Source organism: Cibotium barometz, chromosome 59, assembly GCF_041138505.1.
Source record: "Cibotium barometz isolate CiBa-2024 chromosome 59, ASM4113850v1, whole genome shotgun sequence".
NCBI lineage: Eukaryota > Viridiplantae > Streptophyta > Polypodiopsida > Cyatheales > Cibotiaceae > Cibotium > Cibotium barometz.
This window is the reverse complement of record NC_141104.1, coordinates 1801522-1829133: the sequence shown is the minus strand read 5'-3', so window position 1 is coordinate 1829133 and position 27612 is coordinate 1801522. Positions and strand designations below refer to the sequence as shown.

Genomic DNA, 27612 nt, shown 5'->3' with positions numbered 1-27612 from the left:
CCATACATAAGCATGAACGGACTAAAACCAATAGCCGTATGTTTAAAACTGTTATACGTAAATTCCATCATTGGAAGATATTTTTTTCAATTTGATGCTTTTCCAGAGACATGCACAAAGCATATCCTCTACAGTCTGATTCATACGCTCTGTCTGTCCATCAGACTGCGGATGATCAGAGGAATTAATACTCAAAGTAGTTTCCTCGTTGTAAACCATTCGAAATAAAGTAGGAAAATATGACATTATTACAGCAAGAACCAGGTATCGGCGACCCGACGTACCCACATCTGCTCATGGAATTATCAGCATCCCGAGTTACCCATATCAACAGAGAGTCATCAACGTCTCGCTGAGTTATATATGTCCATCCGTAAACCATCAGGTTGATTATATAAATCACCTAAAGTACGAAAGTAGAGAAAGAAATATCAATAAAGGAAAAATCTAAATTTTCTTAATCCGAACACAACAAGATAAAATTGTTGAACTCTAAAAAAAGAGATTTCAACAAGTGAAAATACCGACGACATTACACTCATCAATACATGCACGCTATAGATAAAAGAAGTTTATCTAGAGAATGCCCACATAATAACTTTAAATGAATTCAAAAAATGAGATTATTTTTTAATGTTGAGATCAACATGCTAAGTGATGTAAGCAAAGCAACAATCTTGAGCCCAAATTATCCCATAAGATAATATATGTGAGGGATCACTAGCGTCCCATACCACCATGATACCACCTTAACTTGAAACGCCCTAGTATGTCGTCTAGGAAAAATGAATAAAATCCTGTACAAAAGGAATAAGATGACCTTATCCAAGACTTTCACATACTAAAACCTGTCTCTTTATTCTTGAGACCACATCAAGGAATAACTCTTTCCGAGTACATCATCAGAAAAGACTTTTGAATTATTGGCGCCTTTCTAATGATAGCTACTCAATAAACACACTAAAGCTAAGGTAAAAAATAACTCACCTAAATATATAAGCAACTAGATATCCAAGTTGGAATATGTACAAGAGTACAAGAAATATACTCTAAAATTATGTACAAAAAACGAAGGCAAATGCTACCCTCCAAGCACATGAAATTACTCTTACTGCATTTCAGTAGAAAATTGACAGAAAATGGATAGAATATCCGCGAAAAACCTGCAAAATTACATTAAAAAATACATTTTTAACCATAAAAATGCTCTTAAATTTTCTTAAAAATTAAGAAAAAAATTCTTAAAAATTCTAAAAATTTAAGGAATCCATTCTACCAAAAAAATCCACACTAAAATATGTGATATTTTCATAAAAATTTCTATTAATGCTTATTTAAAACCACAAAATAAAAAAAAGCATTAAACTCATAGAATTCTCCCGCAACGTCAATTCGTCCATTGAATAGTAGTAACACACATTTCAACTACCATATCGACGATCCACGTGCAAATCATAAACACAAATCCATAAAATAATATTTTTATTTAGTAAATATTAAAATTTATTTATAAAAATATCAAAAATTATAATAAGAAAGAAAAAATAACAATAATTAACTAGAGATTGCTCTGATACCACTGTTAAAACCCTAAGATCTCTCTAGATAATTCTTATGCATAAACATGCATAAATCAGTATAAACTCATCCACCTGACTAACCCCGAGCCCAAGGGATGCACACATGAATTATAATGAAGTATATCATACCTTTACTCCCATACCATCAAGAGGTATAACTCCAATCTAATAGCATGAAGCTATAGTGTGAAATGGTAGGTGAGTAGATATAATCCTCTATACAAGAGAATATCATATCATAATCTAGCCTCAAGAGACCATAGCCTAAGCCCCAAGATAACATAGCCTCAAGAGACCATAGCCTAAGCCCCAAGATAACATAGCCTCAAGAACATCATATCATAATCTAGCCTCAAGAGACCATAGCCTAAGCCCCAAGATAACATAGCCTTGACCTCCCTTGAGTGTGCCCCATGCCCCTATTATATAGGAGGTCCCTCAAGTGACTCGACTCTCCATTTTCCATGTGTGATCCTTGGATGCTTGACCCTAACCGTAACCCTTAAGGTTAGTCCTAATCCATGCTCCACTAGAGCTTGTTCCCATGCTCCCATGCTCACAAGCCTAAGGTGGGTTAGCCCCCTAGTATATGCACACATAATGTGCATATAACATACTTCTCCTCTCTCAAAACATTGCACTCTTGCAATGAAAAGAAAGAGAACTGCGCTGAACAATCCCAAGTCGAATCCTCTATTTCTCTATCTTTCCACCTAATTTTAACCTCAGGGATTAGTCAACTACAAAATTTTCTTTCCCTGAATTCAAGTACCTTATTAGGTTCATGTGAAACATAGAATAATTCTTTGACTTCAATGAGTTCTTGAGGAGTAACTGTGTTATCGTTACCTCTTAGTTTCTCTTTCAATCTATTGATATGAAAGACTATGAACTCTAGCATTGGAGGTAGTTTTAGTTCATACGCAACCGTGCCAATCCGATGTATAAATCAAAATGGACCACAATCTCTAGGAGATAAATTCGAGCATTTTCTTTTTGACAAAGCTTAAAATCTTTAGGAACTTTTAAATAAACCAACGCTCCTGGTTCAAAAGACCAAGTTGAGCGTCCTCTATCAGTACATGCAGGTTATAGATCAAAGAAGTTTATCTAGAGAATGCCCACACAACAACTTTAAATGAATTCAGAAAATGAGATGGTCTTTGAATGTTGAGGTCAACACGCTAAGTGATATTAGCAAAGCAACAATCTTGAGTCCAAATTATCCCATAAGATAATATATGTGAGGGATCGCTAGCGTCCCATATCACCATGATACCACCCATACATACCTTAACAATTTGAAACTCCCTAGTGTGCCGTCTAGGAAATATGAATAAAATCATGTATAAAAGAAATAAGATGGCCCTATCCCAGACTTTCACATACTAAAACCTATCTCTATATACCTGAGACTACATCAAGGAATAACTCTTTCCGAGTACATCATTAGAAAAGAAATTAAATTATTCGCACCTTTCTAATGATAACTATCACATAAACTCAATAAAGTTAGGGTAGAAAAATAACAATTCACCTAGATATATAAGCAACTAGATATCCAAGTTGAAATATGTACAAGAGTACAAGAAACATAGTATGTACAAAAGTACAAGGAATATAGTCCAAAATTACGTGCCAAAAAACGAAGGCAAATGCTACCTTCAAAGCACATGATATTATCTAAAAGATAAAAAAGATCCTTATAAAACCATGGATAAAAGCATAGAAGCCTCTCGTATCCATAAAAACCATAGTTGATCATAAAAATCAATGCATGCCATCTAATGGTCATTAATCATGCCATCTAATGGTCATTAATCATGCCAAAAGAAACATTAAAATTGATGGCCAACTCATCAATCCAGAGTATATGAACATAGTGTTGTTCAAGTAAAACTCCAAAGTAAGCAAGTGAAACACATGTGTAACCCTCATTAAAAAACCCCTAGATACAAGTGATCAAGACAAGACCTGATGAGTCTATATAAAACTTAAAAACCATCCAATAAAATCGACCAAAACAAATCGATCAACTAACCCATGATAGAAAACAAGCGTAAAATAAATTATCATGAAAAAGTGTCAAAGATTAAAAACACTTTGAACGCAAATTATAGCGATTAAAAAAAATTAAAGAATATGTCCAAAAAGAATGGCTAAATAATGATAAAAAATCATGAAAACATCATTTAAAATTAATCCAAACAAAAATATCTACTAATACGAGATATAATCATATTAATAATATACGAATAACCCGCATCTATCTAATGACAGTACGAGAAAACATACTTCAACATTAAATAACTCTCGAAAATATTAAATTCTCGAGAAAAAAATTATTATGATTTTTTTAAATTTTTTCTAATTTTATAAGGCTTCAAAATACGATAATTTTAAATACCACCAAACCTATCTTACGGCATTTCAAACCTATATTTTTTCAAAAAAAATTCTTAATTTTTTCTAAGAATCCCATCGTTCACGAAATTTTCAATTCCACCTGACAATTCTCAAATCTAATGAAAATTTAAAACTTAATGAATTTTTTAATTTTCTAAGTTAAAAGATATATTTTTAAAGTAATTTGAAATAGCACGGACGCTCGAATGAACACATCACATGCCAAACACCAACAATTCTTAACAATGGTATCAGAGCAATCTCTAGTTAATTGTTATTTTTTCTTTCTTATTGTAATTTTTGATATTTTTTCAAGTAAATTTTAATATTTACTAAATAGAAATATTATTTTATTGATTCGTGTTAATGATTTGCACGTGGATCCTCGATATGGCGGTTGGAACGCATGTTACTACTATTCAATGGACGAATCGTAATGCGGGAGAATTTCGTAAGTTTAATGTTATTTTTTTTATTTTTGTGGTTTAAAATAAGTATTAATGAAAATTTTTATTAAAATATCATATTTTATTGTGGATATTTTTAGTAGAATGAACTTCCTAAATTTCTAGAATTTTTCTAAAAAAATTTCTAATTTTTTAAAAATTTTTGAAACATTTTTATGGTTAAAAATGTATTTTTAATACATTTTTACGAATTTTTCACGAATATTCTATCCATTTTCTGTCGATTTTCTGTTGAATGCAGTAGGCGCAGCATGTTGATGCATGGAATGCTCTTCCGTGTGCGTGGGACTCTCTTCGTCTCTCAATCCTGAATTTTTATCTATTTTTCTCTCGTCCGTGTGATCGCCTCTTAATAGGCATAATTTGATTAAATATATTAATCCTAATTAAACTTTAATTATAATTAATAAAAGTTTAATTAAATTCTTAATCAACCTCCTCTCTATTAACAGAGAAGAAGGGAGTGAAGGAGGAGAGATAGAATGGAGAAGAAGGAGAGAAGAGAGGAGAGAGGACGACTCCTCACAGTTTTTTGAAAACGCGCACGAGAGGTTGCGCTAAAACCCCTGTCGTGCGAAAATCGCTCCCCTCCCCCCTCCTTATAATTTTTTTAAAATTTTTAATACAAGGCCTAAGAAAAGCTTTATTTTTAGCTTTAAAAAAAATAATATATATATATATAAAGAGTTTTTTTTTCAAAATTTTATTTTTAAAAAAGCTTTTCAAAGCTTGAAAAAAAAGCTTTAAAAAAGGAGAAAGAAAATACGAAATTTCAGAATAACAAAATCTCTGAAAATTTTTGAATTTTTTTCTTAGAATCTCTTGGCTTTCTGCATTCCCAGCAGGAAACCTTTTGGCTTTCCGAATTCCAGAAAATCTTTTAACCTTTCGGATTCCAGAAACTTTTGACCTTTCACATTCTGATTTTTTTTTTGTCTTTTCATTTTCCCGAAACTGTTGGCTTTCCATATTCTCAGAAGACCATTGGGATTCTGAAATTTTTTAACCGTTCGTATTCTAAATGCGTTCGGGGTAAATTAATTTTTTTTTCAAAATTCAAAGAAATTAGTTAAAAATTACACATGTTATTTTAAAATTCTGAAAAATGTGGGATTAGTGATTGACACGTGGTGTGTCCGTTCGGGAGCCCGTAACCATTCAACTTCCTTTAAAAATATATTTTTTGACCCAAAAATTTAGAAAATCCATTAAAATTGTAACTTTTCATTGGATTTGAGAATAGCGAAATTGAAAATTTCGTGAACGATGGATTCTTATGAAAAATTATGAATTTTCTAGAAATTATTTTTAGAAATCCTAAAAATTAGTATTTTTAAAATATCAATGGTATTTTAGCAAATCTATTTGTTAAATTTTTTTTTGAAAAAATATAGCTTTGGAATGCCATAAGATAGGTTTGGTGGAATTCAAAATTATCGTATTTTGAGGTCTTATAAAATTAAAAAAATTAGAAAAAAAATCATGATAATTCTTTTTCTCGAGAATTTAATATTTTCGAGAGTTATTTAATGTTGAAGTACGTTTTCTCGTGTTGACATTAGATAGATGCGAATTATTCGCATATTATTAATACGATTGTACCTCGTATTTGACCATTAGATGGCATACATTGATTGTTAAGATCAACTATGGCTTTCATGGATTTGAGAAGCTTCTATCCTTTTATCCATAGTTTTATAAGGATCTTTTGATCTTTTGGATAATTTCATGTGCTTTGAGGGTAACATTATTTGCCTTCGTTTTTTGCACATAATTTTGGAGTATATTTCTTGTACTATTGTACATAATTTTGGAGTATATTTCTTGTACTCTTGTACATATTCCAACTTGGATACCTAGTTGCTTATATATCTAGGTGAGTTATTTTTCTATCATAGCTTTAGTGTGTTTATTGGGAAGTTATCATTAGAAAAGCGCCAATAATTCAAAATTCTTTTCTAATGATGTACTCGCAAAGAGTTATTCCTTGATGTGGTCTCAGGAATATAGAGACAGGTTTTAGGATGTGAAAGTCTGGGATAAGGCCATCTTATTCTTTCAGTCAAAAAATTTCGGACTCCCAACGGTCTTCCCGAAATACGAAAAGCTAACAGTTTCGAAAAAATATGAAAAGACAAAAAAAAAATCGAAATGTGAAAGGTTAAAAGTTTTCGGAATTCGAAAGGTCAAAAGATTTTTCGAAATTCGAAAAACCAAAAGGTTTCCTGGAAATGCGGAAAGCCAAGAGATTCCAAGAAAAAAATTCAAAGATTTTGTTATTCTGAAATTTGATATTTTCTCCTCCGTTTTTTAAAGCTTCTTTTTAAATAATTTTTTTTAAAAAAAACTCTTTTTTATATATTTTTAAAAGCTAAAAATAAAGCTTTTCTTAGACTTTGTATTAAAGCTCCAAAAAAAAAATTAAAGGGAGAGAAAGGAGAGGGGGGATTTTTGCCCGGCGGACCAGAGCGCAGTCCCCCCTTGCGCGTTTTCGAAAAACTCTGGGAGGGGAGGAGTCCTCTCTCCTCTCCCCTCTCTCCTCTCCTTCTTCTCCATTCCATCCCTCCTTCTCTATCCCCTCCTTCTCTGTTAATAGAGAGGAGGTTGAGTAAGAATTTAATTAAACTTCTATTAATTATAATTAAAGTTTAATTATAATTAATATTTAATCAAATTATGCTTATTAAGAGGAGATCACACGGGCGAGAGGAAAATAGAACGAAAATTCAGAATTGAGAGACGAAGAGGATCCCACGCACACGAGAGAGCATTCCATGCATCAACATGCTGCCTCTATTGCATTTCAGCAGAAAAATGACAGAAAATGGATAGAATATCCGTGAAAATTCCGTAAGAAAAATCCGCAAAAATACATAAAAAATACATTTTTAACCATAAAAAGCTCTAAAATTTTTTAAAAATTAAAAAAAATATAAAAATTCTAGAAATTTAGGAAATCCATTCTACCAAAAATATCCACAGTAAAATATGTGGTATTTTCGAAAAGATTTTCATTACTGCTTGTTTTAAACCACAAAAAATAAGAAAAAATTACATACTTGAATTCCCCTGCGACATCAATTCGTCCATTGAATAGTAGTAGCACGCGTTCCAACCGCCATATCGATGATCCACGTGCAAATCATCATCAACACAATTTAACAAAATAATATTTTTATTTAGTAAATATTAAAATTTACTTCAAAAAATATCAAAAATTATAATAAGAAAGAAATTTAATCACAATAATTAACTAGAGATTGCTCTGATACCACTGTTAAAACCTTAAGATCTCTCTAGATAATTATTATGCATAAACATGCATAAATCAAGCATAAACTCATCCACCTGACCACCCCCGAGTCCAAGGGATGCACACATGAATTATAATGAAGTACATCATACCTTTACCTTGTTGATGTCCCATACCATCAAGAGGTATAACTCCAATCCAGTAGCATGTAGCTATAGTGTGAAATGATAGGTGAGTAGTTATGATCCTCTACACAAGAGAACATAACATAACCTAACCTCAAGATGACATCAAGAGACCATAGCCTAAGCCCCCCTTGAGTGTGCCCCATGCCCCTATTATATAGGAGGGCCCTCAAGTGACTCTTGACTCTCCATCTCCCATGTGTGACCCTTGGATGCCTGACCCTAACCTTAACCCTTAAGGTTAGTCCTAACCCATGCTCCACTAGAGCTTGTTCCCATGCTCCCATGCTCACAAGCCTAATGTGGGTTAGCCTCCTAGTATATGCACACATAATGTGCATATAACATACTTCCCCTCTCTCAAAACATTGCACTCTTGCAATAAAAAGAAGGAGAACTGCGCTGAAAAATCTCACGCAACTCCCAAGTCGAATCCTCTATTTCCCTATCTTTCCACCTAATTTTAACCTCAGGGATTAGTCAACTACAAAGTTTTCTTTTCTTGAATTCAAATGTCTTATCAAGTTCATGTGGAACATAGGATAATTCTTCGACTTCAACGAGTTCTTGAGGAGTAACTGTGTTATCCTCATCTCCCAGTTTTCCTTTCAATCTATTGATATGAAAGACTGGATGAACTCTAACATGTGGAGGCAGTTTAAGTTCATACGCAACCGTGCCAATCCGATATATAAATCGAAATGGACCACAATATCTAGGAAATAAATTCGAGCATTTTTCTTTTGACAAAGTCTGAAAATCTTTAGAAACTTTTAAATAAACCAACGCTCCTGGTTCAAAAGACCAAATTGAGCGGCCTCTATCAGCATAGAACCGTGCCCTATCCTGAGCACTCCTGATAGAAACCCGAGCTTCAGTCAGCATTTCCTACATATCACGCAAGAAATCCCTCGATGCATCAAGCTCAATGTCCTTAAGACTGACATCAAATAGATGCCCTGGGTTTATACCCATACATAAGCATGAACGGACTAAAACCAATAGCCGTATGTTTAAAACTATTATAGGCAAATTCCATCATTGGAAGATATTTTTCCCAATTTGATGCTTTTCCAGAGAGACATATACACGAAGCATATCCTCTACAATCTGATTCATACGCTCTATTTGCCCATCAGACTGCAGATGATCAGAGGAATCGATACTCAAAGTAGTTTCCTCATTGTTAACCATTCGGAATAAAGTAGGAGCATTTAGACGGTGCAAAATTTTTCACTAAGATCGATCTCAAGAGTGGTTACCATCAGGTCCACATTTTTAAAGCTGACATTTCAAAAACAGCTTTCTGGACCGAGTGTGGTCACTACGAGTTCGTAGCCATGCCCTTTGGGCTTACCAACACACCCACAACCTTCAATAAAATGATGTCCAAGATTTTCGCAATCCTCATTGATAAGTGTGTTTTCATATTTCTTGATGACATACTTATATTTCAGCCACTGCGGAGCAGCATGAGAAAGATGTGGAGAAAGTCCTGCACCTTTTGCGAGATAATGGACTCTACATAAACGCCAAAAATTCTATCTTCGGCGTTACAGAGGTTCAATACTTGGACTACATCATTGGTTCCGTCGGGATTCGATTGGACCCCGCAAAGGTTCAAGAGATCTTGGATTGGGGCATCCCTAAGACCACCCAAGAGATCTCTTCATTCGTAGGTCTTTGTTAGGCCTACAACACTCATGTTCACTAGTTTTCCAACCTTGCAGCACCTCTCACTGACTTGCTCAAGGGGGTGAAAACTCATAGACAAAAAGTCGCAGTTATAGGCAAGGCACTTGATGCATTCCGTGCACTCCAAAAAGTAGTCTCAGAAGCGCCTGTTTTAAAGTTAGCATCTTGGGATGAACCTTTCGAGGTCATTACCGATGCCAGCAATGTAGCCATAGGTGCAGTTCTTCAACAAGACAACAAACCCGTGGCCTACTACAGTAGAAAGTTGGATGTCGTCGAAAGGAATTATTCAATTTATGACAAAGACCTTTTGGGTGTGATCACAGCGCTCAAACATTGAAAGCCTTTCCTTTATGGTGGACAGGTTTTCACAGTCAAAACACACCACCAAGCACTTAAGTGGCTTCAGACCATGCCAAGTGCCCGATGGAGTGATTAGCAAGCCAAGTGAAGTCAAATCTTCCAACAATTTGGAGGAATGATCGAGTACATCATTTGGAGGAATGATCAAGTACATCCATGGTAAGCATAACCCAGTAGCAGATGCTCGTGGTCGAAAGACCAACATCCAGACCATGCAGGAGTCTACCATTCTCGAAACCATTGGAAAAGACTTGGATAGCATGAAAGATCAATACGTCGATTCCGCAGAGTTTGGTACTCAATATACTTTGGCCCTCAAATCTGAGCTTAGCCATTACTGAGGTTCAGAATGTTGTATTGGATCTTGTATATATCAGAGTTTATACAGCTTCTCTCTCTCTCTCTCTCTCTCTCTCTCTCTCTCTCTCTCTCTCTCTCTCTTCTGTGTTTGCTCTTCTTCACACAGTTTTGCGTTGATATTCAGGTTGGTGATTCTCTCCTGTGTGTGCTCGTCTTCATCGTAGAGTCCTACTGCGTGTGCTCTCAGTTTTCTGTCTCGTATCCGTTGCGTATTCCGACAAGGTATTAGAGCCCCGAGTGGCTTGAAGGTTGGAGACATTGGAGAGCTTGCGGGATTGTTTCTTGAAGACCTTGGAGAGCTTGCGGGAGATTTGAAGAGCTTGCGGGACAGACGGTTTTTTGGTGCTGATTAGAGATCCTGTGGGCTGTTCAGGACTTGGAGATTAGGTAGAAGGCAACCATCACCATTGGACATCCACCTTGCATATTAGTTGCAGCCTCTTCTTCATTTTTTTTCCCACCCACCCTCCCTTCACAAGACCAAAGTAACCCAACCCCCCCCCCCCCGCGAGATGGCAGACTTGCTTGAGATGGCTGAGAAGCAAGTGAAGATTCCTTCTCTCCCCACATTCCCGGTGGATCGACAATTGGACGAGACCAACTATGGCATCTGGAAGGTTATGGAGTCTGTATTGGAGTCTTATGACTTAGCTGATTTCATTATTGTTGGTGTTCAACTTCCAGAGTTAGAGAACGGGGAGCTTTTACCCTCTACTCAGAAAGAACGGGAGGCTCAGGCACAGTTGTGGAATTGTGTCAATGCCCATGTGCATTCTTTCATCTTCCTTAATTGCACACCACAGGTGATTAATCATATCAAACATATGACGCTGACCAAAGGGATTTGGCAACACTTGGCTTCTCTGTATAACAGGGTATCACCCATGAGTCGATCTCCTTGGAAGTGCAGATGCGCGTGATGGATCATGCAAAGTCTTCGACAATGCGGGAGCACATCAACAAGTTGCAAGCTCTTCAATAGGCGGTTCTTCAAGCTGGGAAGGAGATATCTTCAGAGGACATGGCCATCACTTTGCTGTCTCATCTGACCTCTCAGTACTTGGCTTTCTACTACTCTTTGATCACCAGTGGCAAGCTCATCACCATCACATGGGAGGAGCTTATGCCTATGGTCTTGGACCAAGAAGAGCGTTTTACTAACTCTCCATAGGACAGAGGTTCTGAGGCCTTGACTAGCCAGTCAGTGAGAGTGAGGAAGTGATCTCTATAGAAGTGCATCTTCGTGGGGAGCTCCGGAGGTGTGATCCATTGCAATGGGTGTAGAGGCTGAGAAGATCTAACCAGATAACCCAGTTGATATCCTTGCGAGTGAGCCGGAGAAAAGGGGAGTCCAAACTGTACTAAAGGGGGGGTAGGCAGTCCATGCGGAGCCCATATACTGAGAACCAAGTGGAAACTAGTGCATACCATACTCCAAAGTGGCCTACCCAATATACCTTCTTGTTTGGGAAGACTAATGGTGTCCCAAGCCATTGGTAGTAAAAATTGTACTCTTATGTTGTGCAACTATCTTTGAGTCATGTGTTGAAAAGATCCTTGCTTGTGAAGGTTGAGCTATAGACACCACAGTTTCTTTTCTTACACTGAGGACAGCAATCAACCCCTCACTGTTCTTCTGCTTGAATTTGAGAGCAATGTAATCTGGAAGACAAATAATTATAAATATGATAATTATGTAGATGTGTGCATGTGCACACATGTATAAGTCACATGGCCAAAAACTACAGAACATACTAATTTCATCAAGACTAGTTCATTATTCTGTTCATGCTACAGCAGCATAAATTCTTGGCAAACCCAAGAAATGGCAAGATACCTACTTGAATTATCTGCTCATGGGATCCCATCGCTCATTCAGCATGTCCTTCTCATGGCTCAGGGATGAGTACCTACAAAAAAGAAAGAAAAAATGTTGCCAGGATATTACTACGCATCTTTCCCCAACCTCTCTATGATGTTGTTCAATGTCCCATTTATCCTTCCTGTCCTTTTCCAAGGTCAATGTCGTAAGGATACTGATTGGGGCACCCACCAGTGGATTACAAGCAACAGTAAGGACCTGGTGCATTACCATGCATCAGTAAGGACCTGAATGCTCCATGTCTTCCCATACATCAGGACACCATTGCCTTGTCACAAAAAGGGCATTTAAAGATTCCAATGCCAAGTCTGTAAACTAGCATGTGAAACTTATTGAATTTGGTGATGGCAGAGTTAAAGCTACCAGAAGTATACCTGAGGAAATGAGAGTCTCAGACGACAATGGAACTATTTCTGCAAATGGCCAAGATCTCAAGTGGGCTTGTCGGCAGATTGACGAATGGAAAAAGGAAGGCCAACTTCATCCTTGCTGGCCTGCAAGAAAACCAGAGAGAAATCATGAAGATGAACCAGTCACTTGACCAGACCTTCGCTAGAGCAGCTACAAAGAAAAGACAACTGCCTAAAAGCACAGCAGTGATGGACACTGCACCTGATAACCCACAAAGGACAGGCCCTTATGCGACGTCATGCTCAAAGATGGGCACCACAACACAATAGAGGACCCTCTTCCACACTTTGTTCCTGTCTAGCCTTCTCCACCTCAGCTGCACAGTCCTGCAGCCCAGCATTGGCATATATGTTTGACATGAGAACATATGCAGTAGTGCACTTGGGCTGCAGACTCACTGCATGATCGAACGCCCGTTTTGCCAACTCTAAATTGACATGTGTACAGGCACCTAGCAAGCACAACCAAAAGGTCACATCAGCTTGCATCGGCATTTTCTCCAATATATACTCAACCCTCTTGAAGTCCCCTGCTCGCCCAAGGAGGTCTAGCATACTGCCATAATGCTTCATGTCTGGACATATGCCATGATCCCTGCTCATGGATTCAAAGTACTCAAGACCTTTGACAACAAGGCCAGTACGAGCACAAGCTGAGATAACTAAAATGAACGTAACTTCATCAGGTTTGATACCTGCCTGTTTCAGATTCTCAAACAAGTGGAAGCTTGATACAAAGTTTCCTTCTCCTGCATGGCCAGCAATGCATGCATTCCATGAGGCTATATCAAGGTCTGAGAGTTCATCAAAACAGGCCTGTGCATCTATCATGCTTGCACAACCGCCATATGCGGCGATTAGTGTGGCTGCTACAGAGGAAATCCGATCATATCCAGCAAAGACAACCTCAAAGTGAAGCTGCTTACATATTTCCAAGCTTCCTGTTGCACTACAGGCTTGCAAAAGGCGGGTAAGTGTAACATGAGTCACCCATTGCTTTTGCATCTGTCTGTACATCCGTAAAGCCTTCTCTCCTTGGCCCTGTTCGACATATGCTGAGACCATGGCATTCCAAGACACAATGTCACGATGCGACAGTGCACCAAACACATCCTCTGCTTCCATGATGGCCCCACACTTGCCATACATACTAATGAGGGTGTTGCCAACAAAGACATCAAATGCCAAGCCTAACCTACCGGCATCTGCATGTAGTGCTCGTCCAATATTTAGAGACATCACCTTGGCTGACCGTCCCTCTACAACAAGGGCTTCTTCCTTATCTGCAAAGATGGCACACGCCTGAAGGATGACCACAAATGTACGCTGGTCTGGAGTCACACTTTCCTCTTGCATCTGTGTGTAAAGCAGCAAAGCCTTCTCTAGATGGCCCTGTTCGACATATGCTGAGAGCATGGCATTCCATGTCACGATGTCATGGTCTGACAGTGCACCAAACACATAATCTGCTCCCACAATGGCCCCACACACGCCGTACATACTCACAAGGGTGCTGCCAACAAAGACATCAGATTCAAAGCCATTCTTGCGGGCATCAGCATGTAATGCCTGCCCAATCTTCAATGACATCACCTTGATTGATTGTCCCTCCACAAGAACAGGTTCTTCTTTCTCTGCAAGGGTGATACATGCATGAAGGACAATCACCAATGTGCGCTGGTCTGGAATTACTGTTCCTTCTTGCATCTGCATGTACAGTCGTAAGGCCTTCTCTGCTTGGCCCTGTTCAATATACACTGAGAGCATTGCATTCCACGACATGACAGTGTGCTGAGACAATGCACCAAACACATGCTCTGCTTCCACAAGAGCCCCACACTTGCCATACATGCTCACGAGGGTGTTACCAACAAAGACATGGGATGTATAACCTTTCCTGAGGATGTCAGCATGTAATGCCCGTCCAATTTCCAGAGACATCAACTTGGTCCCCTCCATGTCAAAAGCATCTTCCTTCTCTGCAAGAGTTGCACATGCTTGAAGGGCGACCACATATGTTGCCTGGTCTGGACTCACACCTTTCTCTTGGATCTGTGCATACAACCCTAAAGCCTTTTCTCCTTGGTCATGTTCTACATATGCTGAGAGCATGGCATTCCATGACACGATGGTTGGTTGGGGTAGTGCATCAAAAACATGCTCAGCTTCCACAATGGCCCCACACTTGCCATACATACTCATGAGGGTGCTAGCTACAAAGGCATCCGATGCAATATCTTTCTTTCGGATATCAGCATGTAATGCCTGTCCAATTTCCATACACATCACCTTGGTTGGTTGCCCATCCACAAGGATAGTGTCTTCCTTCTCTGCAAGAGTGGCACATGCCTGAAGGGTGATCACACATGTTCCTTGGTCTGCACTTATGTTTTCGTGGTGCATCTGTGTGTACAGACATAAAGCCTTCTCCCCTTGTCCCTGCTCGACAAATGCAGAAAGCATGGCATTCCACGATACAACAGTGTGCTCAGACATTGCACCAAAAACATGCTCTGCTTCAGCAAGCGCAACACACTTGCCATACATGCTGACAAGGGTGTTGCCAGCAAAGACATTGGACACGAAACCTTTCCGGTGGGCGTCTGCATGAAATCTCATGCCCTGTGCAAGGTCAGGAATGCTGCCACAAGCTTTGAAAAGGCTGACATAGGTGTAATTGCTCGGCTGCACCTTGTCCTCTAGCATACATTGATGCAATCTAAGAGCTTTGTCCCCGTAGCCAGAGTCTACATAAGCAGAAATGAGGGCGGTCCAGGAGAGGACAGAGAGGTGAGGCAATTTACTTGAAACAAGTTGGGCATCTTCGATGGCACCACACTTGGCCAGGGTGACCACCAAGTGGTCGCCGAGCGATGCGGCCAGGGGGACCCTGTGGAGGTTAAGGTGTGCATGGAGACACTTGGCAGAAGCAAGGGCCTTGTTCTTGCAACAGGCCTTGAGGAGGGAGATGTAGATGTTGGCGGAGGGGGGGGTGTCGAGGCCGACAAGCACGTCCAGTGCCCTTTCAAGCTCTCCTTTTTTGCACAAAGTTTGCAGGATTCCCCCTCTGGACATCCCGGGGAGGGTCGAAGATCGAGGATAACAACAACTTCATTGGAGCATATCCGACTCCTTGTGTAGCATAACTACAAGTGGGCAGGCATCCACATAGATATTGTCACCATCTGCTACGTTCCTGCAAGAAAATACACACAAAGCATGAAACTATACATTCATTCCTATAGATAATGTCACTGTGTGCTATGCTGATGTAGGATAGGAAAACACATACAAAATAAGAGAGAAGTTACTTACAGATTTGGATGGATCCAGAATGGAAGCCAGCCGGATGGGCTCCTTCAACAACAAATGAGAGGCCTGCATCTTTCCCGAACTCAGCAACCAAAATCTTCCACATAGGCTTGGATGGATATGGAGCGCCAATCTTGTCATCACGGCCAAAAGAGTAACAAAAGCCTGTACTGCGAGGCAAATTTTAAACATTGAATAGGGCAAGTTTCAAATGTCTGTGCGGCGAAATTCATACGTAAATGAGGCAAATTTCAGAAGAAATCAAGCGACTACAAAGGTTCCCTCTGCCGCAGAAGGTGATGTCAAGGTTTTCAGCAAGATTTTTCCCCAGCAAGGTTTTTAGCTTCTTTGGGAAAATCCTTGTTCTTCCTTCAATGCTACTATTGATGTCTCCAATTTATCTTTAATGGCGTTGACGCCAACCTCTACGGTCCATAGTCACAAGAAACGTTTCTAGGTTTTGAAGGTTTTTTTTCGAAAGGTTTCGTCCATCACTAAAAAAACCAGAGGTTTTTGGGGATTTTTATTAAAATTATATATATATATATATATAAAGAGAGAGAGAGAGAGAGAGAGAGAGAGACCTATGTTTATTGTGAACCGTGATGAAAGGGAGGTGGTAGAAGGAGAAGAAGAGGGTAAAGGAGAGGAAGTGAAAGCTTTAAGTAGAAGAAGATGGCAAAAGGGAGAAAGTGGGAGGAGGAAGGAAGGAGAAGAAGAGGGGAAGGAAGGAGAAGAGAAGCGGAGGAGATGGTATGAGAAGAAGTGGGGAAAAAGGGAGGAGGTGGAGCAAAAGGGGGGGGAAGGAGAGGAAGTGGAAGCAAAGGGGAGGAAGTGAAAGAAAAGAGGAAGGAACAGAGGTCAAGAGTAGACAAGGAAGAGAGGAGATGGAAGGTGAAGAGGAGGAGATGGAAACAAAACTTGAAATTTGGGCAAAACTGCCTTACTGCAAAGGTTTTGAGGTTTTTTAGATAGAGGAGAACGAGAGGAGTTGGAAGGTGATGAGGAGGATATTGACAAAAAACCAAGAAACCCACCCCCCCCCCCCCAAAAAAAAACCCAAAAAAAAAAAAACTGAAATTTGAGCGAAACTGTTGTACTGTAGAGGTTTTGAGGTTTCAAATGGACGAAACACATTTTTTTGTGACTATGCCTCTACCTCTTTGTTAATGTGTTCAACCTTGAGCCGATTGTTGGCCTCTTGATCTTTGGCCTCGTGGAGAAATTCTTTGAGGCTCTATCTTGGCCTCAATTGAAGTTCTGATTGCTTGTCCTTGGCCTTAATCTCCTTGTACTAGCATGTCATCATGCTCTTGGCGATGTCTACAACATGGCTTAGAAGTTCTAGCCACTTGGTGCCTTTGGAGATTAAAAGATTTGGGTGAGCAACCTTGTACTGATTATACTTTGCCTACAAGTTAAATTATCCTTAGAAGAGCTTCTTGCAAGGCTTGAAGTTGTAGGCAGATGGAGCATCGAAGAGTTTCTTACAAGGCTTGAAGTTGGTAGGCAGGTGGGCTCACTTGGGGTGTGGTAGTCTATGAACTAGATGTTGCCTCTTGGCGGGTCCCCTTGTCCTTGGTGTCAAAGTTTGAATGGATTATGAACCAGCTAGCTTACTGAAACAAGTGCAGTGGGGTCAGGTGAAACAAGTGCAGTGGTCAGGTGAAACAAGCACATTAGCCACGGCCCACGGGGACCAACTAGCTGATTGGTTAAACACCAGCACCATGGTCATGGGACCAGCACTATGGTTGATCAAAAAGGTCCCAACACATCCCCTAATATGTAGGTAACACTCACACAGTCTCACGGATTAATTCCCGTGGATCAAAAGTTATCGGCAAATCACCCTCGTTTTTAGAAGAGCTGTATGGCACCTAAGGCTATCCTTGCAGCCAAATGGTGAAGAATTTCATGATACTTTCTTCAATAAAGTTGTAGCCCCTTGTGTGATTATTCTACCTACAAAAAAGATCATCACCATCAACATTATGAGCGGTGAGATATCAACTCTTTAATCAGCACCAGTCATGTAAAAATTTCAAGCACAAGCAACTCCATTTACTTGTATGGGGATTTATATAGGTCGAATGTACTTCAAAGGAGTAAGCATGGGTAAAGGCAGCTAGAAGAGAAATTATCATAGTTGTGTGAGATCTTTAGGGTTGAGATTGAGTAGTACCCCAAATAGTTCAAACTCTTGTAATGCATACAATCATGAGTCTTCTGTTGCATGCACGGAAGCCTTCCTGTACAGATCCATAGCTCTAAGCTTGATTAAGAACAAGACGTTGATTAAATATGATTAAGACAAAGGAGAGAGAAGAAGAGAGAGAGTTGGTGTCAGGGTTTTCTTTATTCTATGGTAAAGGTGACTAGAATGTCTGTACATCTGTCAAGGCCTTGGTCTACCCAATAGGAGAGTTGGTGTCAGGGTTTTCTTTATTCTGTGGTACAAAAAGGTGACTAGAATGTCTGTACATCTGTCAAGGCCTTGGTCTACCCAATAGGGTGACCTCTAGCCTTCTACATGACTGATAGAATTTGGTGCATCTCAGTGTATTTGGGCAAACCCTATTTTTGGGTATTTTATGTAATTCTTCTAGTGTAGTAGGTCGTGGACCAGTCGGCCTGTTCTAGGAGCAGTCAGCCAAGTCACATTTGCACTATATAAGGAGGCCTCCCATATCTCACTTTAACAGTTCATTCCCTTGCACAAGTTCATCACTATCTTGCTGGCTAACTGCCATTGTAAAGCTTCTTGCTATTGTAAAAGGTGATCTTGTCCACAAGCTCTCTCTACTCTCTCTCTTGTTCAGTTTATCCTTCCACCTGTGCATTCTGCATCATGGTATCATTTGCTTAGGTTCAGGCTGCCCCATCCTTCTACAAACTGCTCACCGTCTTCAACTGTGCCTTGCGTTTTCTTCCATAGCTTCTCCCAGCTGCTGATCAGTGAAAACAGTGGCTGCGTTTCACCACATTGCTGCATTTTCTGGTCCAGCCAGCCTTCTGTTTTCTGTCGGCCAACCTTCTTGGCTGCGTTTTCTTCTACAAAGGCAAGCTGTGAAGTTTTCTGGTCCAGCCAGTCCTCTCCTTGCTGTTGGCCAGCCTTACAAGCTGCGTTTTGTCCTACACAGGCAGGTTCTTGGAGTTGTGGCTGTGTCTGCTGCTTCCACATCAGTTGTGGTGTGCTTCTTGCATGTGGTGTTGCCAAACAAGTGGCACTACATCTCCTCCTTCTTCCACAAGTCTCTACCCTTCCAATAGGAGGTTCCAGGTGGTTTCTTGTATTGTTTTGCTGTTGTCCAGCCTCTGTCTCTCTCAGGTCTGAGAGGGGGCTGACTGTTCCAATGCCTCGCTTCGTTGGACAGCACTTGAGAGGAGTCTTCTTGGAGAGCTAAGATTTGTTTTCTTTGTTGCTGTGGATAACCGCTCCCCACTGTACAAACAAGGATGACAAGTTGAAAGGACCCAACTATGCCCATTGGAAGCTTCAAATGCGGATCTGGTTCATCCACAGGGGTTTGTGGGATATTGTTCAGGGCACTGAGGGGAAGCCCGAGCGTCCTCAAAACTCTAGGAGGTGGACTCAGTGCTTTCAAAGAGCAATTTTATGATCAGTTCCTTTCTCCTCACTTTGAGAAGGATGTACGAAAGGAATGGGATTGGCTAACACAGGATGAAGGCGAATCCGTTTCTTCTTATGTTTCAAAGTTTTGGCGGATTCTTCTCAAGGTCACACCTTTCATGACAATTAGTGAGGACGAGAAGAAAAGAAAGTTTGAGTCAGGGCTGCAACGAATCATTCAAAAGAGCCTTGCAGTGTACCCCCACAACACTTTACAGGAGCTCATACACTCAGCAACTATTTCTGAGGAGTTGCATGGCAAGGGAGCATCTGAAAGACAAGAATTCAGCTCATACAAGGAAAAATTCAGAGCTGGAAATAAGCAGAAAAAGGGTGGACAGCCACCTAAGTTTATGTCTCATGAGTCCAAGGATGCTAAAGGGGGCTCAGAAAAGAAGCCGGGGGATAAAAAGGATGATCCTAAGCTGTCCAGACAGTATATCTTTGATTGCATGAGAGAGGGGAAGTGTTTCTCATGTGGGAGCAAAGATCACATGAAAGCTCAATGCCCCCAGAATCTCTTATAATTTGGCTGATTTCATTGTGGTTGGAGTTCCAAGGCCAAAGTTGGAGGAGGAGCTTTCACTATCTACTAGGAAAGAGCGGGAGGCTCAGGCATAGTTATGGGATCATGTCAATGCCCGTGTTTGTTCTTTCATCTTCCTTAATTGCACACCTCAAGTGATCAATCACATCAAACACATGACGCTGGCTCAAGGGATTTGGCAGCACTTGCTTCTTTGTACAATAGGGTATCGCCCATGAAGAGAATTTCCTTGGAAGTGCAGATGCGAGTAATGAATCCTGCAAAGCCTTCGACAATGCGAGAGCACATCAACAAACTCCAGGCTCTTCAGCAGGAGGTTCTTCAAGCTGGGAAGGAGATATCTTTAGAAGATATGACCATCACTTTGCTATCTCATCTATCCCCTCAATACTCAGCTTTCTATTCTTCTTTAATCACCAATTGGAGGCTCAGCACCATTACATGGGAGGAGCGTGTGCCAATGGTTTTGGACCAGGAAGAGCAGTTTTTGAACCCTCCAGAGGGTGGAGGTTCTAAGGCTTTGACTGGCCAGCGGTCGAAAGGGGACAACAACAACAAGGGCAAATGGAAGTCTTCACCAGTGAAGTTGTCTAAGAAGAAGCCCAATTCAGAGCATGATGCTTTGAAGGCCGAGCAAACCTGTAACAATTCTGGCCAGAAGGGTCATTATTGGAGGAAATGTCCTCAACGGAGCACTGAGAAAGGTGTTGATTCCTCAACTGCAGCCCCGCAAAGATTCCAGCTTTTGTGCACTTGGAGATTATGGACACCGACGCTTCATCTTCTTCGAGCAGGGATGCGGTTTGTCTCACCATTGGGGATACTCAGGAGTGGATTCTAGACAGTGATGCTTCCAGGCACATGACTCCATCTCGAGAGTTGTTACAGGATCTTCGAAGACAAACAGGTCACATCTTTATTGGTGACAAATCCACTATCCTGATTCACAATGAGGGCAGGTTGGAGATCATTCTGTTAGAAGTCATCTCCTGTCTATTTTTATACACCAGGGCCTGTGTTGTGGGTGTGCCCGCCCTTATGAGGTGTTTTTTCATTTTTCCCCACTCTCCGTATTTTTCCCCCATTTTTCCCTATTTTTTCTATGGCTTGGGTGGCTTCCCAGGGTTGGCAGGAGGGCCCATGTGCTGGCCGACTGATGGTACTGGTCCACGACTCCATATCTGTGATGGCCGACTGCTGACAGCTGGTCGACTGGCTGTATTGGCTGGTCGTGGAGGTTCAGGGCCAGTCGGCTGCCTTTAGCACACGCCGACTGGGTATTTGGGGCCATATAAAATGGCCCCATGGCCCCCATTCCATTTTGTATCATACTCGGGATCTTCTTGTGTATATAGAGCAGAGTTACACGCCTCTCTCTCTCTCTCTCTTGTGCTGTGATTTTCTGCACTGTGTTTTGCTCGTGTTCCCAGATCTGGTCATCATCTCCGCTGCGTATTCTGACATGGTATCAGAGCCTAGGCTCTAGATAGTTCTTGGGATTTGTGTGAGCAAGAGGAGGACTTTTGTGTTGCTGATTGGTGGACTGTTTGGGACTGTTCGGGAAGAGGAGAAGCAAGAGGACGGCGGGCTGATTTGTTGGACAGCAACTTACAAGTGTTAGTTCTTCTTTGTTCCCACCCACCCACCCTTTTCAGAGTACATCCCCGCAATGGCAGATCTGTTTAAGATGGCCGAGAGGCATGTGAAGATCCCTACTTTCCCCACATTCCCAATGGACCGTCAGTTGGACGGGAACAACTACGGCATATGGAAGGTTATGATGGAATCTGTTCTGGAGTCTTACGACCTCGCTGATTTCGTCGTTGTTAGGGTTCCACGGCCGGAAGTAGAGAAAGGGGAGTTACTGTCGATCCGAAAGGACCGGGAGGCTCAGACACAGATGTGGGATCGTGTCAATGCCAGGGTCCGTTCGTTTATCTTTCTCAATTGCACACCGCAGGTAATCAATCATGTAAAGCATATGACGCTGGCCAGAGGTATATGGCAGCATTTGGCCTCCCTTTACAACAGGGTATCGCCCATGAAGAGGATTTCCTTGGAAGTACAGATGCGGGTTATGAGCCCTGCAAAGTCGTCGACGATGCGGGAGCATATTAACAAGTTGCAGGCTCTTCAGCAGGAAGTTCTTCAAGCTAGGAAGGAGATATCGTCACAGGACATGGCCATAACATTGCTGTCACACTTGCCCTCTCAGTACTCAGCATTTTACTCGTCTTTGATTACCAGTGGGGGGCAGGCTCAGCACCATCACGTGGGAGGAGCTTGTGCCCATGGTCCTGGACCAGGAGGAACGATTCACGAACCCTCCTCAGGGTGGAGGTTCGGAGGCCTTAACTGGCCAACGGTCGAAAGGCCGTAACACGGGCAAAGGGAAGGCTTCGTCAGAGAAGTCTTCTGAGAAGAAGTCCGTTACTGACCGCGAGAAACTAAAGGCAGAGAGGACCTGTAATGATTGTGGCGAGAAAGGCCACTATTGGAGGCAGTGTCCCAAGCGGAAGACCGAGAAGGGTGAAGATTCCTCAGCAGCAATCATGAAGACTCCGGCTTTTGTGCACCAGGAGGTGGTGGACACCGATGTTTCATTTTCTTCACACAGGGAGGAGATTGGAGGACTCTCCGCAACGGATACTCGGGAGTGGATTCTAGATAGTGGTGCTTAAGCACATGACTCCTTCCCGTTCTGGTTTACAGGATCTCTGCAGGCTTTCTGGTCACATTCTTACTGGGGATACATCCACTATCCCAGTTCACAGTGAGGGCAGGATGGAGATAGTTCCCGATGGCAAGGGGGGAAGCATTCCTCCCAAGTGTTGTATGTTCCGTCACTTGGTTTTCATCTGTTGTCAGTGCATCAGGTTTGCAAGACTAGCGTACGGGTGGAGTTTGATGAGCATTTTGTTGCTCTCCGGGACAAAGCAACAGGCCAAGTGGTTTGGGAAGGCGGAGTGGAGAATGGAGTTTACAAGCTTTCAACACTCTCTCTACCAGGTCCTCAGGTTTGTGATGAGTGGCAGTCTGGTAATGGCCACTTAAGTGTGGATACGCTACAGGTGCACGCTTTCCGGGACCAGATGGTGGATAGCTTGCCAGTAGATGGCAGCAGTTGGCAGGAACTCTCCAGTACTGATGTTGGTAGTTCTTGTGTTCGTCAGTTAGAGGAAACTGAACAGGTAACTTATGCTCTGATGTCTCATAGTATTAACAGGCCAGGTTGTTTGGGAAGATGGAGGAGAGAATGGGATTTACAAACCCTCCGCACTCTCTTCTCTTACAGGTACTCAGCTCAGTGATTTGTGGCATTTCTAATTTGGCCACTTGAATGTGGATGCGCTGCGGCAAGCTTTCCGGGACCAGATAGTGGATGGCTTGCCAATGTTGGCAATGGCAACAACAAGCAGGAACATTGCAATTCTTGTATCCATGGAAAGCAGCACATGGTGTCTTTTCCGAAGCAGGCTACTTAGCGGGCTTCGAAACCATTGGAGTTGTTACACACTAACTTGTGGACCTATGCAGACCCCATCTTTGGGAGGCTCTTTGTATTTCATGATGCTTGTGGGTGATTGTAGCAAGTTCACATGGGTTTATTTTCTCTCACAGAAGGACCAAGCCTTTGCTTCGTTCAAGGATTAGCATGTTATGGTGGAAAAGGAGTCTAGATTGCAGGTGAAGACTGTTCTGGCTGACAAAGGAGGGGAGTTTTCTTCTAATGCTCTTGTGCGGTTTTGTGCAGAGCATGGCATCAAGCGGGAGTTGGCCAATACAGGGTCGCCTTCGAAGAATGGAGTAGTTGAACGGAAAAAAAGGACCATGGTGGAGATGGCGAGGACGATGTTGGAGCATCGTGATCTTCCTCGTCCGCTTTGGGGAGAGGCTGTGGCTACAGCTGTCCATACCCTCAACCAATCTCCAAGGACTTCAGTACCTAAGATGACTCCATTTGAGGCTTATTTTGACAGGAAACCAGATGTCTCCCATTTCCGTGTTTTTGGGAGTGACGCCTATATTCACATACCCAAGAAGCAGAGGGGGAAGCTTGACTCAAAGTCCCAAAAGCTTGTTTTTGTGGGATATAACTCTCTTTCCAAAGGCTACAGGCTATATGACCCAGAGCGGAATGAGGTTGTAGTCGAGCTTGGAGATGAGCCACAGCATCAGTAGGATGCTCCGCGTTCTGTTCGCGTACCAAAGTGGTTGTTGGACACCATTCGGGAGTCAAGTGTTACGGAGTATCCCTCCAAGTGGACCATAGAGGATGGACCTCGAAGATCACGAAGAGTTTGTGATAAAAGTCAATCAAATGAGCTTTTGCATATGCATTGATGTCTCGTACCATTCGGGACGAAGAGCCTACTTCAGTTAAGGAAGCTCTTTCCCAAGAGACTTGGAGGAAAGCCATGCAAGTGGAACTTGAAGCCATAGAGAAGAATAAAACTTGGGAGTTTGTTCCAAGGCCGTCAAAACGGTCAGTCATTAGTGTCAAGCAGGCCTACAATACCAAGTATACGTCTGATAGGTCGGTGGACAAGCACAAGGCCAGACTTGTGGCTAAGGGCTATGCTCAGTGGCCTGGCATCGACTATGAGGACACTTTTGCACCGACAGCTAAGATGACCACGATTCGAACAGTTCTTGCCCTTGCCTCTTCTCAAATGGATGTGAAATCTGCATTCCTGAATGGTGACTTGCAAGAGGAAGTGTATGTTGAGCAACCTCCAGGCTTTGAGGTTCCAAGATGAAAGGTATGGTTTACAGGTTACAAAAGGCCTTGTATGGTCTTAAACAGGCTCCCAGGGCTTGGAACCAAAAGATTGATTCTTTCTGTCTTAGAAAGGGTTTCTACAGATCAGTTGTTGCAGATCCGAACTTGTACCTCTTTCGGGAACACGATATGGTCACTTTGATTATCCTCTATGTGGATAATCTTATTCTCACTGGCGGTCATGTGGAGCACATAGCTATGACGAAGGCTACCTTGTCCAAGGAGTTTGAGATGACGGATTTAGGCTCACTCCATTTCTTTTTGGGATTGGAGATTTGGCAGACCCAAAGAGGGTTCTTTGTTTCTCTGCAGCGATATGTTCATGAGTTGCTAGAGGCCTTTGGGAAATGGAGAACCACAAGCCTATTCATCTCCGATGGACCCGAATACCAAACTTACAGTACATAATCCTTGTAAGCAGGTTGCCTCCTTGTATCGGAAGCTTATTGGTTCATTGATTTGGTTGCTGAACACCAAATTGGACTTGAGCTTTCTAGTGGGGCTGTTGAGCTCATTTATGCAGACACCTTTGAAGACTCATTGGGACGCACGATTGCAGATCTTGCATTATCTGCAGGGTATAAAGGATCTTGGCCTCTTTTATAACACTGGAGAGGGAATGAAGGACCGAATCAATCTCCAAGGTTGGAGTGACTCTGATTGGGGAGGAGATCCAGACACGAGGAGATCTACTTCAGGCTACGGCTTTACCCTTGGCTCAAGAGTTATTTCTTGGAGCAGCAAGAGGTAGCCAACTATTGCCTTGTCTTCTACTAAGGCAGAGTATCGGGCTGCTTTTGCGAGGTGGTGCTGCTTGCGAGATGGTGTGGCTGCGGAGATTACTTGGCAAGATTGGATTTCCACAAAAGGGAACCCACGGTCATCATCCAATGCAATAACCAGAGATGTACATCTATCGCTCGGAACTCGATCTTCCATGCCCGGACCAAGCACATAGAGATACAATATCACTTTGTTCGTGAGAAGATCTTGGCTGGTGACATCAAGCTTATCTTTTGTTCGACGGAGGACAATGCGGCGGACCTCTTCACAAAGCCTCTACCTCAGCAGATTCTCCGTCTCAGCACTCCAGCTCACTGGGGTTGGTTCCACATCCAGGAGCTGAGAGGAGGTGTTAGCAGTCATCTCCTGTCTATACCATATTACACATTAAGGAGTGAGAGCCAGTGCCACCCGTGTTAGGATTCTCTCCATTTTTTCTGTCCATTCTTAGTTTTGTAGGAGTATAGAACAAGCCGACAGCCCAGTTTCAACTCCCATTGCATAAAAGTTCATGATTGCCCTTGCATTCTGGGAATTGTGTAGAAAATGAATGGATAAGATTTGTGTGGTAGTAAGAAATCGTAAGAAATTAGTTGTGATGTGGTGTATGTGTGTGGTGGAATGGTCTTAGGATAAAGCTTCACTGTTTTTTCTTGTTAATTTTGATATTTGCATCATTGGAAGCATCAACGTGAACGAACAGGTTGTTGTTTTGTTTTCTTCTTTTTTTAAAATTCACAAAAATAAAAAACAGAAAGAGCCATTGACTGTGGTCTGTACTTCTGCTCTCTCAGTACTTTGTCTTATTTCCGCTGCCCATTTTGACAACCTCGTTACGCCATTATCACATGGCTAAAGGCTTGTGACATCACGACCCCCTGCCTGGCCACATCATACATGTTCATCATGAGTGGAGAAAGGGGGATCTTGATGTCACAACCCCCTCCCATGTGATTGCCAAGGGCCATGAATAGGCCAGGATCCCTAACGTGCTTGATTGTGCAGGTGTAGAGGTAGCTTCACGTTGAAGTGTTTGTTGTGAGACAACCTTGAGCTACTAGCGCAGACAGGCTTGGTCATAGTCATGGCCGTTGGCAACATGGCCCTCACCCTTGCACGTGGAGAAGAGAGGGTGGTGGAATCCTGCGAGGCGTGGCTTATGCAGTCAGAATTTTGAATCAGTTCTGATACAGGGGTGGCTGTAAATGCATCGGTACATCTCAACGTCATCCTCAAGGGCGCCCACTATCACAGGGGATCAATTGGAAGACAAATGACCTTCCTGTCTCCAGGAAGCGCATAACTCCAACAAAAATGGGGCTGCCTACAAAAGCATAGCATGGCCAGGGGATGAAATCGCTTGCATGGGAAGAACTCTTTGGCCACTGCCGCTTCTCATGGAAAGCATCATAGGAGGTCGTACCCCCACTGCCTTTTCACCATCTTGCAGAGCCTCTTTTTGAGTCAAGCCTATCCATTTCTCTCTCCAGGGATCTTCCCTTCCCCCTTCCCCCTCATGGCCAACTGAAAACAAACACCTCTGCTTAAAGAAAGTTGTGATCTTACCTTTGGAAGGCGGTGACTATGGTAGCAATCTTGACTTGGTGTGAGAGGATTGCTTGATGGTAACCACCCTGTGTGTGAGAGGATAAGGAAAATTAGGGAAATTCTTCATATATCCAGATTGATCGATATTTAAATTAATTTTAATGGTAAGAGGGCATTGTATGCACTTTGATTAACCCTAGAAGGGTTACTGAATTTCACTATAAACAAGCAAGTAATTCATTTAGATATGGATATAACTCTCATAGACATCCTCTCTAAATCTAATCATTTTTTATGGTGTCATCTGACACTATGTGTTATAAATCATGTTCTTTAGCCTGAATGAGCACGATGGGGTCATATTATTAAATTTGAAAGATGTGCTTGCCAATGCCTCAAACTTA

At 41.8% G+C, this 27612-nt stretch overlaps 1 protein-coding gene across 5 annotated transcripts; it reads right to left on the bottom strand.

Moving 5' to 3' along the window:
- Positions 1-839: 839 nt before the first annotated feature.
- LOC147605366 (pentatricopeptide repeat-containing protein At2g03380, mitochondrial-like) lies at positions 840-27372 on the bottom strand. Of its 5 annotated transcripts, none has more exons than XM_086793235.1 (6): positions 27227-27372; positions 15917-16078; positions 12804-15797; positions 12566-12685; positions 12151-12219; positions 840-1163 (listed from the first exon to the last, which is right to left on the bottom strand). In XM_086793235.1, the coding sequence occupies exon 3, from the start codon at positions 15674-15676 to the stop codon at positions 12845-12847; it is 2832 nt and encodes a 943-aa protein (XP_086649361.1). In that variant the 5' UTR covers positions 15677-15797; positions 15917-16078; positions 27227-27372; the 3' UTR covers positions 840-1163; positions 12151-12219; positions 12566-12685; positions 12804-12844. The 5 variants fall into 5 exon arrangements, with proteins under 5 accessions (XP_086649361.1, XP_086649363.1, XP_086649362.1 ...); XM_086793237.1 differs by having other exon boundaries at positions 974-1163; positions 12151-12389; XM_086793236.1 differs by lacking the exon at positions 840-1163 and adding an exon at positions 7429-7511 and having other exon boundaries at positions 12151-12389.
- Positions 27373-27612: the final 240 nt, after the last annotated feature.

Excerpts from the sequence above, each read along its gene's own strand:
- LOC147605366 (XM_086793235.1), bottom strand. The coding sequence starts at position 15,676 with ATGTCCAGAGGGGGAATCCTGCAAACTTTGTGCAAAAAAGGAGAGCTT.